At 39.4% G+C, this 13,576-nt stretch overlaps 1 protein-coding gene across 1 annotated transcript in view; it reads left to right on the forward strand.

Annotated features, from left to right (window-relative positions):
- Window positions 1-13,576, forward strand: part of LOC310965163 (lysyl oxidase homolog 2A-like) — a 30,274-nt gene that overhangs the window by 9,377 nt on the left and 7,321 nt on the right. The window contains exons 4-8 of the mRNA XM_083938606.1: window positions 6,026-6,234; window positions 8,598-8,814; window positions 9,596-9,779; window positions 12,090-12,241; window positions 12,319-12,486. Coding sequence (XP_083794732.1) covers window positions 6,026-6,234; window positions 8,598-8,814; window positions 9,596-9,779; window positions 12,090-12,241; window positions 12,319-12,486 — 930 coding nt within the window. The remainder of the gene's footprint in view (window positions 1-6,025; window positions 6,235-8,597; window positions 8,815-9,595; window positions 9,780-12,089; window positions 12,242-12,318; window positions 12,487-13,576) is intronic.

A 13,576-nucleotide genomic window follows, 5' to 3' on the forward strand; every position in this document is an offset into this window, starting at 1 on the left:
CTTAACTCATACTGTCGGTGTCAGTGATGTGTCTGTTCATGTTCATATGATTTAGGTATGGATGTGAGGATTGTGAAATCGCGTTAGAGGATTTGGATTACACGCAGTTTCTTCTAGTAGGTACTGAGCAGTTTTTTAGTACTGTATATCAGGGTGAATCTACAGGTCACAAAGTTGTTTTAAACAGCAATTATTATTTTTTTTTTTTTTAGAGATACAGTACACCATGAGACTACTTTACAGTTTATGGGAATATGTAAAGATGGCAGGTTCAGCTTTGAGCTTTGACTACAAATAACAGTCTACTGAAAAGCTCAGTCATTAATGAAAACTGCAGCTTCCACTGGCACGAGTTGCAATTGAAGTCATGCTACCCTATAACCAAATGTACTATTAAAGTATTACCATTTACAAAATATCAAGACCATATCAAGTCATGCTAAAGACGTATCTTGGAGTGTTTTTCTCAGTCAGCCCTCTTCTTCTTGAGATCTTGATCAGAGTCCTCATTTAACATCTGACCTTTCCAACTGCTGCTTGATATAAGTAATGTGGGTCTTTAAAGGTGAATATCATGTTCATTTTAGGTTCATAATTATATTTTGGGTTTTTGTAGATCATTTTTTTCATTTTTCTCATGTTGTCTGTCTAAATATAACTGTATTCACCCTCCGTCTGGCTATTTTAGAGTCTGTCCCTTTAAGCCCCCCTTCTGAAAAAGTCCAGTCTGCTGTGATTGGCCAGCATTTCCTGGTCTTCCTTATCTGTGCTCTCTGCATCTCTGCACCATCATTGCAGCCAAGAAATCCCTGTAACAACACTGTAGCGGCACTTTCTACCTATATACAGTATAGTTGTGACATCACAACCGTCAGACAGAAGTCCTGACAGCTTGTTAAAATTCACGGTTTCTGAATACTGGCTGTGTGCATTTCTCTGTGGATTGAGCATTTTGATTCTTTCACAGTTTTTATACAGCACCTAGATCTGCTTTATAATAAAACAAAGACATGGAAATCTCACTTTTTAGAATATGGGACCTTTAATGATGTCTGCTATTGTCTACTATCTAAAAAATCAAAAAGCTATGTCTCTTACCATTACAGCCTTTGTCAGCTTATAATAACGCAAAAACAGAACATACATTCCTGTCTGACTGAATCATTGTTATGAATAATTTTAATTATTATAACATGTAGAATCTAACCACACACACCATTCCAATTTATTAACATGTGTTTGTTTGTTCTTTCAGTCAATCGGGGGGTTACATTTGTCAGCAGAACCAAACACTTGGATCGCAGGAAACTTCGTTTAGCATCTGTTAGTGAGGACTGTTTGGTTGTTCACGTGTGAATAGCACGCTGCACGTGTCATCAGTGTCCACAGGATCATTGCTAAATACAGTATGTCTTTTCATGAGAACATGCAGGAAAATTCAGTTTGTATACGTAAGATGTTTATGAGACAGGCCGATTTGTCATTTAAGAATAATTATAGGTTCATGTTTGGATAGGAGTTATTCTAGGATGTTCTTTACTCTTAAGTTGGCATTGCCATTGTTGCATAATGCTTTGTCCCCAGCAGAATATAAATTTCCATTGGGAACTGTTGCTTTGTCGCTTTTGATTGATCACAAACCAATGCAGGTAAACAAACAATTGCCAGATAGATAAATCACACACCTCTTCTTACAAAACCCTGCACATCATTATAAACAGATTACAAGTCTAAATGAGTTCATCTTCTATCTGAAAGGAAATGTGAGCACCAAAAGCAGCTGCAGTTGCCCACCACACCACTTAGTGTTTTCACTCAAACCAAACACTTACATCCAGAATCAACACAAAGATGTCAAAGCCAGTTGTAATAACAGAATGAAGCGGTTAAAAGCCTTTGGATGCATTGCACATCTAAACAGGGTAAAGCTTGCTCTTCTCCGTCAGGCGCGATCGCGTCCGCTTACACAAATTCCAGTTGCTCACATTTCGCTGCTATACAACAAAAGGAAATCCGAGCCAAAGTTGGATGTGCTTCCAACATGATGTATGCAAGAGGCTTGAGAGGAGGAGAGTGATCGAGGGGAGAAAAGGTTGATGCATATAAGGAAATTGAAGCCGGTTTCTCTCCTGTGGATAGAGTAGCAGACAGATCCGCCACATGTTCAACAGCTGGATTGCACTGTGTCCTTAGCTGTCCTTTGAGCTGTGGAGTGCCCAGACTTTTATTATTCATGCCTGCACTTTATGATGTACCAGACTGTATGAGCACACATAGATCAAGACTAAAGATTCAGATATTACACAATTTAAGCTGTTCAAATGTGGGATAAAGGTTTTCTATTTTCAGTTTCGGGTGTGGGGATGTTTCAGCTTTCCAATACAAACTATTTAAACTTAAAGCAAAAGTCAGACTTTTTGGAATTTATTTGCTTTCTTGCTGAGAATTAGATGAGATTAATACCATTCTCCTATCAATTGTTGGAGAAAAATGTTATACTCATGTGTTAGGAATCTTCATATGTAAGACAAGAAGGTCAAGTGTCTGCTCCAACAGGCTGTGCTCAGGGTTGTTTTAATTTTTCCTGACTGATAACAGGGCATTTATCCCTGAAATGGCTGCTGTATATCTGGTGATGTGTAAGTCTACACTTTAAGTTTGCTGGTGTCCATGATCATGTAAACATGTTCCAGAAGCTTATTTGATCAGATTTGTTGTTATAAAACTATATATTCGAATAAGATAAGTTATTTCTTTATTCATCATCTGGATGGATCATCAATAGTACAAGTCTTCCTTTTTCATCAATGAACATCAATTTTGAAATATAAGCAGATTTTTACAATTGCTTTAAGGCCAGTTTGAGATTATCTGTGTGCATGTGCGTGTGTCTACTCTAGTCTACCTATAGTAATGGTTCTTTTTTCTTTTTGTTTGTCATGATAGGAGCAGTACACTCACTGATAGATATTCCAGGTGCACAGCACATAGCTACACACACACACACACACACCACACACACACACACTTCCTCAGTCAAGGCAGAAGTTGGGGTGGGGCAGATGTGAAAGTCATTTGAGAGACCCTTCTGTTCTCCTGCTTTTCATCTAAACTGTGGCGTGATTATCATTCATTCTCGCCATGTTTTGTAAGTTGGGCGGGGGTAGGTAGGTGGGAGGCGGTCTGGAGGCACGTGTCGATAAACGTGCAGTGGGGCTGGAGGGCTGAATAAAGTGGAAGAAATGCACAGTAGTGGAAGCATTAGTCTAGACCACAGTCTCACGTTCACACATCTACATACTGAGGGGGACCTGGTTAGAAAAACAAGTCTGCTCTTCATTTGGAAAGAATTCAGTAATGGTCAAAGCTCACTTCAGAGAACTGTAATGAATAGAGCTAAGTAACAACTGCCCCCCCCCCCCTTTTTTTTTGTAACTTAACACTTACAAACAAAGCCTACAATTATTTTAATTCAATATTTCCAACAGCCAGACAAGTCAGGAAGCCAAGTCTAACCATTTCTCTTGTGAAATATTGGCTATTCATGATATATGTTTTTAAATTATAGAACAGGAAAGACTTTTGGAAAAAGGCCACAGAATAAATGAATCACTACAGCACAGTCAGAGTACCACCTGTAAGATGAGGCAACCTTATAGTAATGTCCAGTAGAACATTAACCCTAATATGACCTGCACAATAGAAAGCTTGTTCTCATTACATGTTCATCACACATTTAGACCCATCTGGTTGCCAAAATTGTCAAAGTTTGGAGGAAACAGGTAGCCTCACCTTTGGTTTTGTACAGATTTAATACATTATATTATTTGTCTGTTAATGACCTGATAGGTGTTGTATCTCTAAAATCTAGAAACCTTTCCAAATTGATGTTATGACATTTTGACTTGAAAGTGAAAGAAATATCATCATGGCTCCATGTTCTTTGTGCTGAATACTAATTTTCCTGCATTTTTACACAAAGACTGCTTTAAAACTGACCAGTGTGTAGATGTGGGCCTCGGTCAAACAGCATTATGCTGAGTTTATGTCTGGTGGTCTGGGTTGGGGGCGGGGGGTTGTCTGGACTGATCCCAGCTGTGGATATCTGTCTTCTTCTCTCTAGTCTCACACATTCAGACAGCCAGTTTCCTCTCTCTGTGCCAAATACAACACCGGCCCCTCCAGACCCTCACTGCCCCATTTGATACTCACCTCATACCCCCTGTCTGTTTGTTTTTTTCTTCTCACACCTGGCGTCACTTCGATTACTCACATTTTCCGTTTCATTTCATGTTCTGTTTGAGTTGAACTTCCGTGGAGCCAGCTTTTCTTTTCTGTTACATTTTTTTTATACCATAATGAATCATCTTTACATAGTCTTGCTTTTTAAAGATAGGTTTCAAATTGAGAACACCAGATCCCTGATCGTGATCACATCTCCTCACCTTCCCATGCTGCCAGACACTGATGGAAAACACTGTGTCATGCTATAGCCAGCAGGAATCTCTTCATGAAAGAGTGGTTCTTTACCCGCTCTAACCACTGCGGTCAGTGGGAGGATGGGGGTCACTGTAGAAAGAGTCTGACTTAGTTGTGGCTCCTCCTGCATTGCAGTCATAAGTGTTTAGAGACCCTGAAGCCCTGAACATTCCCCCAGGCTGACGCCATCTCAGGAAACCACCCTGTGGGCAACCGGTGGTTTAATATTTCTGGGAGGCATGCCTGGATGCTTCTTTTTTTTCTTCAGAGTTAAATAAGTAGGCTGTTACAAAATTACCGAGATCAGCATTTGCATACCACTGAACAGCTCAGAATTTTGGCTCTTTTTGGCGCCCACAGTGCAGCCTCACAGCCAGCCAGGAACTAGCTGCAGATCTTGGTTCAAGGAGAGAAATGAACAATGGTAGAGTTGTTAGCTGCTTTCCTATAAAGCCCTGGAGGTCAAAGCTTACCATCCTTTCCTCATTTAGGGTTCTTCAGGAGGACACTTGATACTAACTGAGGTTGGTGACCCCTGGTCTGACCAACTGGCTTTACAGCCCTTTATAGTAGACTGTGGACCAACCGCAGACACTCTCTCAACCTGAACTCTAGCAGCAGCTTCTGACTTTAGCCTCTCTTTAGATCATGTATTTCTTTTTTCAGTGTTCTCTGTATTCTGATCATCCAAGAAATCTAAGGATGCTACATGAGAAGTCTATGAAGAGATATTTGGTTAGATTTATTTAGGGAAATGACGCGTATATCTCATTTTGTGCTCTGCTGGTTCATTTCAGGTTAATTTATGTTAGAATATTCCACTTTGAGCTGGTTTTGACAGATTTGTTCTGTCATGTTTGATGTATGTATCCAACTAACTGCCTACGGGCCCTTACATCTCAGCTCTGAACCCTGGAGACGCAACAAAGATGGAGCAAAAATTCCTGACATTCATCCACACTGCGAAGGCCTCTCTGCAACACTTGACAAGTTTAAACAAATGTTTCCTCTTCAGATTTTTGAACTTGATTTGTTGTATTATCAGACATATGTGCAAACCGTGGAGTTCCTAAAAGGCCAGTGGGATTTTCTTTTGTTTTAAGCTCTTTTGCTTTCCCTAACAATACATTCCTCCTTCATGACTCATAGGCCATATTGTATTTACAATATATCACATGGAACAGTGCATGTGAGTACAGATAAAACCAACTAGATGACAGTCTTGTCTTTTAGACAGCTCTCAGGTTATTTCATGTTATGTTTGCTTCAGTAAATATTTAACTTATTTTTAAAGCAATGGCACTATATCAGTAGTTTATAGAAACTTCAAGGTTCCTTTTTTTGATTTTCCAAAATATCCCATGAAGGAGAGCACATAATTAGTAAAAGTAACTCCAACAAATGGAATAACATGTTGAATAAAAATCTTATAGTCAATGTTCAGCACAGTTGTCTCCAGATGGTCTAGTCTTAAAAGGTCGACCTTTGTGTACATTACCTGTAACATGGCATGCAGTGATGAACCATTTCCTCTGCTGTTTCTCAGGGTTTGACGGTACAGGTGGAGGATGTGAGGCTCAGGGCCACTTACTCTCACAGGAAAAGGATTCCCATCACTGAGGGCTTTTTGGAGGTGAAAGACGGAGGAAAGTGGAGACAGATCTGTAACGAGGAGTGGACGGAGAAGAACAGCAGGGTCATCTGTGGCATGTACGGCTTCCCCGGGGAGAAGCGCTTCAATGCCCGACCTTACAAGTGAGTAATGGTGCCGGGACCTGTAGCAGGGTTTAATAAGACCAATTAGATATAATGAGAGTCTGCACATGAGTTGGACTCCAACATAAACATTTTGCTTTTAATTGAGTTAATAACACTTTAGGATATGGGAATATAGTAGTTCTTCATATACTGTATATCATTTTAAATTCACCCCTGTGTAAAAAAAAACATGCTTTTATTTGAGGCACGCTGCCTCAAATTCCTGTTTGATGCAAACACTTTTTTGTGTTACAGAAATTTCATTTCCTGGATGGTACATTAGGATTTCATTAACTATTGATTTTGTGTCTATTTAGCAATGTTTTATCGTAGCATACTGAAGTTAAGAAATGTTATGTAACCATGTTTGTTTACACTGGTCATCACTCAACCCTTCTTCTGTTTTCCACACTGAGAATAAACAGACTTGAGCCTGGAGATTCTTGACAAGACGCCAAACACTGCTAGAGGAAGTTTTAGTGGATAAAGGATGAGCCTTGCTGGGAAATCACTTAGTGGTATAGGCTGTGAAACAGTGGCTCTTTTGACTACATTTAATTGTTGCCCTTTGTTCTCTTTCTATTTCCTAGAACACTTTGTGTCTTATAATTTGTATCTGCTAACATGGGAATTGAAGTTAAAAACTAAACAGATGTTTATGGCACGTGAGAGAATAACCACATGAGCCTGATCTGGTGACTGCATAAAAGAGAACACGATGTTTCTTTCCAAACAGCTGAGCCTGAGGTACAAGTCCAATATTTAGAAGATTTTTTTAGTAACAAATGTGGGCTACCTGCCCTCCAAGCAAAACATCTCTTGGTTTGTTTGGTCTTCAATGCAGTCTATGTGCATGAGTGTATATTTTCCCGTTAGTCTAATCTATTCATTATGCACATCCAGTCAGTGTTGTTCTCTAAAATTATCTGAAAGGCTCCAAGAACCACAGCCAAATTAAGACCCGAGAGACATCAAAAATATATTTATTTATAAATACTGAGTCAACAGGATGCTCATGTATAATGTGGCCAAATTTGATATTCAAATAGATGCTTCATGCTTTGAGTAGTGATGTCTATGATAAAGTAAGACAAAGGCAAAGAAGATGACTTTTATAAATTTCGCTATTTTTTTATAGTTTTGGTAGACGTGATCTAATCTGATTTGATGCTAATCTTACATGTGAATGCATTTGAACTGAAGAAAGCACAGCATACGGCACATGAAACCAGCGAAGAACACTTGGTTTTTGTTTATCACTTAAGATCACAAAGCCTGTGTGGTTTTAAAGTGTGTGGTCTCACATGGTTCACTCCTTTACAGAGGTGAAAGATCACAATCAATATGTCTTTAATCTGGAACCACAAAGAACAGCTCTGTTCACCAAACATACCAATAACACTCCAACAAAATTAAAAATGTTTAATCAAATTAAGCCTCTCTTCACATTTCACAGAGCACACATTGTTTTCGTATTCAAACTGACTTGGAGCTACATTGTTTACAGCATCTGGAAAAACTGTGAGATCTGAAAGGCTATAAATGTAACTCATGCTGGTTTCATTATATTGTCTGCTTCTCCCAAAGCCTGGACCTGCTTCAAGGTCCACTGTTGTTGGGGTCCTCAATGACCCTTAGCTGATGACCCCAGTTTAAGAGAGGGGGTCATGAGAATGTTAAGGTACTTTTAAAACAATGTCCCCATTGTGCTTCACAGTGTAGTATGGTTAGTATGTTTAGTGTGGTTATTGATAAATGCCTCACAATAAATAACTTAAATTCTCACTTCCCATAAAACAACTCGTTAATGAATTTGTAAGGTCTGAGCAAGAATGACTGTTTACAGCACTGCCAACCATTTCTCCAACAATACTGGGGGTTTTGGGGGGTTTTGGGGGGGGGGGGGGGGTTAAGATGTTTTTTTCATACCTGCAATTCTAGTATGGTATGAAAATACTTTAGTCATGTGATGTGCTTGTTGAAATGTGGCATAGCAGATGAATAGTTGTAAATGTCAGAGCACTTTAGTGCACCAAGCTTTTCAAAACAATCTAATGCAACAACATTACCATGCAACGATGACATACCTGTATATTAATATTACAAAAGAAGACTGTCAACATGCTCACAGTGATTGATTGCCTCTCTGTCGTAAGTTTCAAGTCTGCAGGTTTTGTTATGCACTGATACCCATGGGGACCCAAAGGCCTGAAAACTGTTTTACATTATTTAACATTAACAGTGATTGTATTGGGGATTGTAATATCCTTACAGTGTGCAGTAATGTATATGTACACAAATGAATGGAAAAAGCATACCATTTAATTATAATAGTTTGGTATTTTATCATTTCCACTCAGATTGCTGTCAAAGCGCCGTAAGAAGAACTTCTGGGGTTTCTCTGTCAACTGCACAGGCAATGAGGCCGACCTGTCCAATTGCAAGATGGGCGGAGTGATAGTGCTGAAGGGCAACAGCACCTGTGAGCAGGGCATGCCTGTTGTGGTCAGCTGTGTGCCTGGACGTGCCTTTGCTCCTAGCGTCAGTGCCGGCTACAGCAAGGCCTACAGAGTGGAGGTAGGTTTGAAACTCAGCTCTGGTTCTTCCTGTGCTGAGTTTAAAATGTAATTTCACTGCTAAAGTGGATGTTAAGCTGTTTTTGTAGCAATGCGTATGTCATCAGAGTTAATGGCCAGAACAGTAAATGTAAAGGAATCTGTCTGTGGCATTTGTGAAAGAACAGGCAACTAACTGACTTATTATAACAGTGCATTATACTCGTGCATAATGAGACAGAAAGTAAAATTGACTTTTAGGGCTGTATAAAATACTTAAATTCCTGTGTGAATGCAGGCAGCTTGTCAGACAGAGGGGGGCAGTTAAGGTCAATAATTGCATTGGATTTAGGCAATTATGTTCGACTGAACAGAATCAGATGTGTGTAAAAACTCAGTGTTTCTAACAAGGGAGAAAACATTCAAGTATTCTGTCAAGAGTATTTCCATCTGGAGGACTCATTGCTACAATGTTGGGGAAAAAATATCAACACACTTCAGAAAGTCAGTTTAAGGTACCATGTGGCTGATATCAGTTTTACACACTGCCGATGTTTGTGGCCTTTCTTGAATATGTTCTGACTAGACATTATTTCTCAAATATATAATATAATCAAATATAGACCAAATAAAACCAGAAGTATGCTGCTGTTGCTGCATATTGAAATGATGAACTAAATAAATGCAGTTAATTCAAACTTCATCCGTGGCTGTAGAGTTTAGAAATAATAATTCGAATTTGAAGATTTGAATTCTCTGTCACATTTTCACTAATTTTAGTTTTTGGTGGACTGTTTCTGTAGCAACCCTTGGTGCGTCTAAGAGGTGGAGCTATGATTGGCGAGGGGCGTGTGGAGGTGTTGAAGAACGGGGAGTGGGGAACAGTGTGCGACGACAACTGGAACATTCAAGCCGCCACTGTGGTGTGTCGAGAGCTGGGGTTCGGTAGCGCCAAAGAGGCACTGAATGGTGCCCGACTGGGACAAGGTATGGCCTACAGATTAGTATCTCTGTAACATGATACTACTGTAAATGGTGGTACACTTGAGGAAGAGTCTTCAAATCATAACTGAAATGCAAATGGCATTAATGGTATTAATTTATAATGCAAATCTCATTCTTTTTTTATGCATTCATTATATATTCATTATAATTAGAGCAACTTAATACCCAGTTTTGGCTTGAATATACCTTCATAAATGTAATGTTTCAATAAAACTAGAGACCATGTTGTACTGGGATCATACACGCTGCAGGGGTTAAAGGGGGTTTGGTGCAATAACCCCTTCCCTACTACCTACTTCTGGCGGCCTTGCTCAGACCACACCCATCTTTGAACATGACCTTCATTTTGATCTCAACTACACATCTGTAAAGTTTCTTGACTGTAGCTTGCACAGTTGGGATACAATTGTGGTGACTAAATGTGCCCACAACAGACAGACATACAGGCTTAACACCTGGCAAAATACTAAAAACCACCTCTGTGTTATCTCCCCGCTAGAGTAGGTATCTCCAGGACCACATTTTTCCATGATAACACACACACAGCGCACACACAGACACGCACATGCACACACACACGCACGCGCGCACACACACACACACACACACACACACACACACATGTAAAATATCCTTTAAAAACGGAAAAAAATAGGCTGACTGATAAATGTAGAATGAAAAGAAAACCAAAGATATTCAGAAACTTTTTCTGCGGGTACACTTTGGTCACAATTCTTTAATATCCTCATTTGAATTGTTCTTTAGATCCTTATGTATGGGTGTACAAAAAACAGCTTATATATTGTTTAGTATGGACTAAAATATCAAGTACTGGTACAGGTTTAGAAGAAATCAAAAAATTATTGGCACACCCCGCACACCGACTCGATACACATCAAAGCCCACAGTCGCAACTTTCATCCATACACATAGACTATAACAGTCCCTCACACATTCAGAGAGATCAAACTTTACTGTTCACACACTTTAAGATTTAATGGCATTTCACATTTACAGCACACATCACTCAACAGAAGTCCAAAGACAACTTAAAGCTGAACTCATTCCCAGCTGTGAAAATGAAAGGCGGGACCTGAAACCAGAGACCCCCACCTCCACCTTATCTTTGGCCTTTGTATCACCACCTGTTTTTGTCTCACTTCAATCAGCCCAGACCTTAAGTCAGCATATAAATGCATTGAGGAATGTATAGAGTAGCACATTAATGCTTATACCTAGACTCCAGAAACTGATTCTGCAAAATGCAATATACCGCAGCCTTATAAGAATCATGTGCGTTGGATCAGTTGTCCTCTCACGGCAAAACACAAGAGTGCACTAAATGTTCTAGGAAAACATCCTTTATGGGTTTCAGAGGAGGAATTCTTTGTTGGAGAGTGCACAAGGTTATTTGAGGGATGGATTTCGTTAGGGACTGACCACTGGATCCAAAAAGGGTGCCACACATAGACCATAGACTTGAATTGAGTTTGTTTTCAGAAGTCACTGAAGTAGACTAAACAAGAATGTCAATACAACTAAAATGGTAATTCCAGGATTTGTATGGGAGACTAGTTTTTAGGCATAGTTCTTATACAATCTATGTGCTACTATGACTAATATTTTTCAGCTGATAAAGGATAAAAACTCATGTTGAGAGTATTACTGGACCAATTGTGATTTCTTTTGTGTCTTGCATTGCTAAAAAAAAAAGGTAAATATATTATATTTAATCAGTTCTAGACCTGGAAACTGTCTGTGATTACAGCACTGTTTTCTTTCGGTCATGACTTTATTTTTCTCCATGGGCTACGTGTCCCTCTCTCAGCGTCTGGCTGTACTTTCAGAGCTCGCATCACTAGAGACATTCCTGCTCAGTCACATGGGATAAGAACCAGCATGGAGGGAGTACTCACACATGTTATTATGGAAACTCCACTATACTGAAATTACTTTTATTCACTAAAAAAAAAAAAGTCCTTTTTTTTTTCTTTAACGGGCCACAAGTGTCTCATTTTCATTTGACATAGCTGACTGTTCGTTACTTTTGTGCTATAATTCTAGGGAATATGAAATTTTACATCTGTCTTGTTTTTCTAAGAAAACACAAGCAGGTGAGGCTGCTGCTGTGTTACTCAGGAATAGTCAGCAGGACAGGCTTGTGTTTCCTAAAAAACGTTGCGTAACCCAAAGATCAGCTTTCTTCTTTCCAGTAAAACATTTCTTATTATTTTCTGTAACGTACATGAAGCTAATGCTCCAGCGGTTTGTCCACATTTTGTTTACCTGTAGGGATCGGACCTGTCCACATGAACGAGGTGGAGTGCTCTGGGTTTGAAAAGTCACTGACTGAGTGCTTCTTCAACCGTGACGCTTTGGGCTGCAGCCACGAGGAGGATGCAGCAGTCAGGTGTAATGTCCCCGCCATGGGCTTCGACAAAAGAGTGAGTACCTCTTTCTCTCTCCATAGTACAAAAAAAATAAAGATTTGTATAGAATTGGAGTCTGTCTCTGTCCTTAGCTCCGGTTGAATGGCGGCCGCAATCCCTATGAGGGTCGTGTGGAGGTCCTGGCAGAGAGGAACGGCACTATGGTGTGGGGCTCAGTGTGCAGTGACAGCTGGGGGACCATGGAGGCCATGGTCGTGTGCAGACAGCTGGGCTTAGGCTTTGCTAGCCATGCTTTCCAGGTAAGGGCTCTGGATTATGTGTTGCTCTCCACATCTACCTCCAACAAATCATTTTTAGGATGAGCTTATTTCAGGGTTCATACGCAGTATGGAAAAGTATGGAATTAAATTTGAGTAATTTCCATGTCTGGATAGATATGGAAAAATACAAAATACAAAGTTTGTAAAGTTTCTAAACTGCAAATTTGATGGAAAATGTGTAGGAACCCCTTTATCTTCTCTGCATAGGCTTTCAGCATAAAGGAGATGATTCAGGGAACAGTTAGGGCTCTGGCATAACACTGGCGCTCCAAACTGGACTTTTCATAATGTTTGCTCAAGTCAGGTCATTAAATCACATCACCTCTTGTATGTGTGGACAATGGCCCCTGCACAAAAAAACGACTTTCAACAGCAGCAGGACAAGTATCAAGCTAAATACTTAAACCTGTATGCAAGCCCTTTTGTTTATGAATTATAAACCGACGATATACAGCATCATTCATATTAAGTTTCAATGAATTTCATCACTAAACAGCAACATAAAAAAACGAGGAAATAAAAGTGAAAGAAATGTGACAGGAGATGCCCGGAAGCCATAGGCTCATACTGTGGACGTCCCACCATATTTAAATGAGGTAAAGATAACATAAAAACATGAATTGGCTAAATTACATACATATATACATATGTTCACAAAATACACACCTCAGGGTCTGTTTAGTAATTGTTCTGAAGCTTTTGATCATATCATATGAACAACATAAGCAGGCTTTTTACATGCTTGACCTGTTCCTATTGGTTCTTACAATTTTTGTGTTGTTCTAAAGATTGTTAGAGATACAGTTATTTGTATTGCAAATGTGCACCAATGTGAAATTTATTCAGTTTTGCTATCGGAGAGTTGGGATGGGACAATAATAGTTTTAAAGATTATTCAATCTCGATAAAACACTCACAATAAGTGAATGTGAATATTGTCAATAACATCGAGAGTGACCTGACCGGTGAATTGACTGTTGTTTGCTACAGTTTTTCCTCTAACGGTAACATTAATTTGGCCAAAGTCCGTAAGTAACTGTTCAAATCGACTAGAATAACTTTAAATTTA

Source organism: Echiichthys vipera, assembly GCF_963691815.1.
Source record: "Echiichthys vipera genome assembly, chromosome: X".
Classification (NCBI taxonomy): Eukaryota; Metazoa; Chordata; class Actinopteri; order Perciformes; family Trachinidae; genus Echiichthys; species Echiichthys vipera.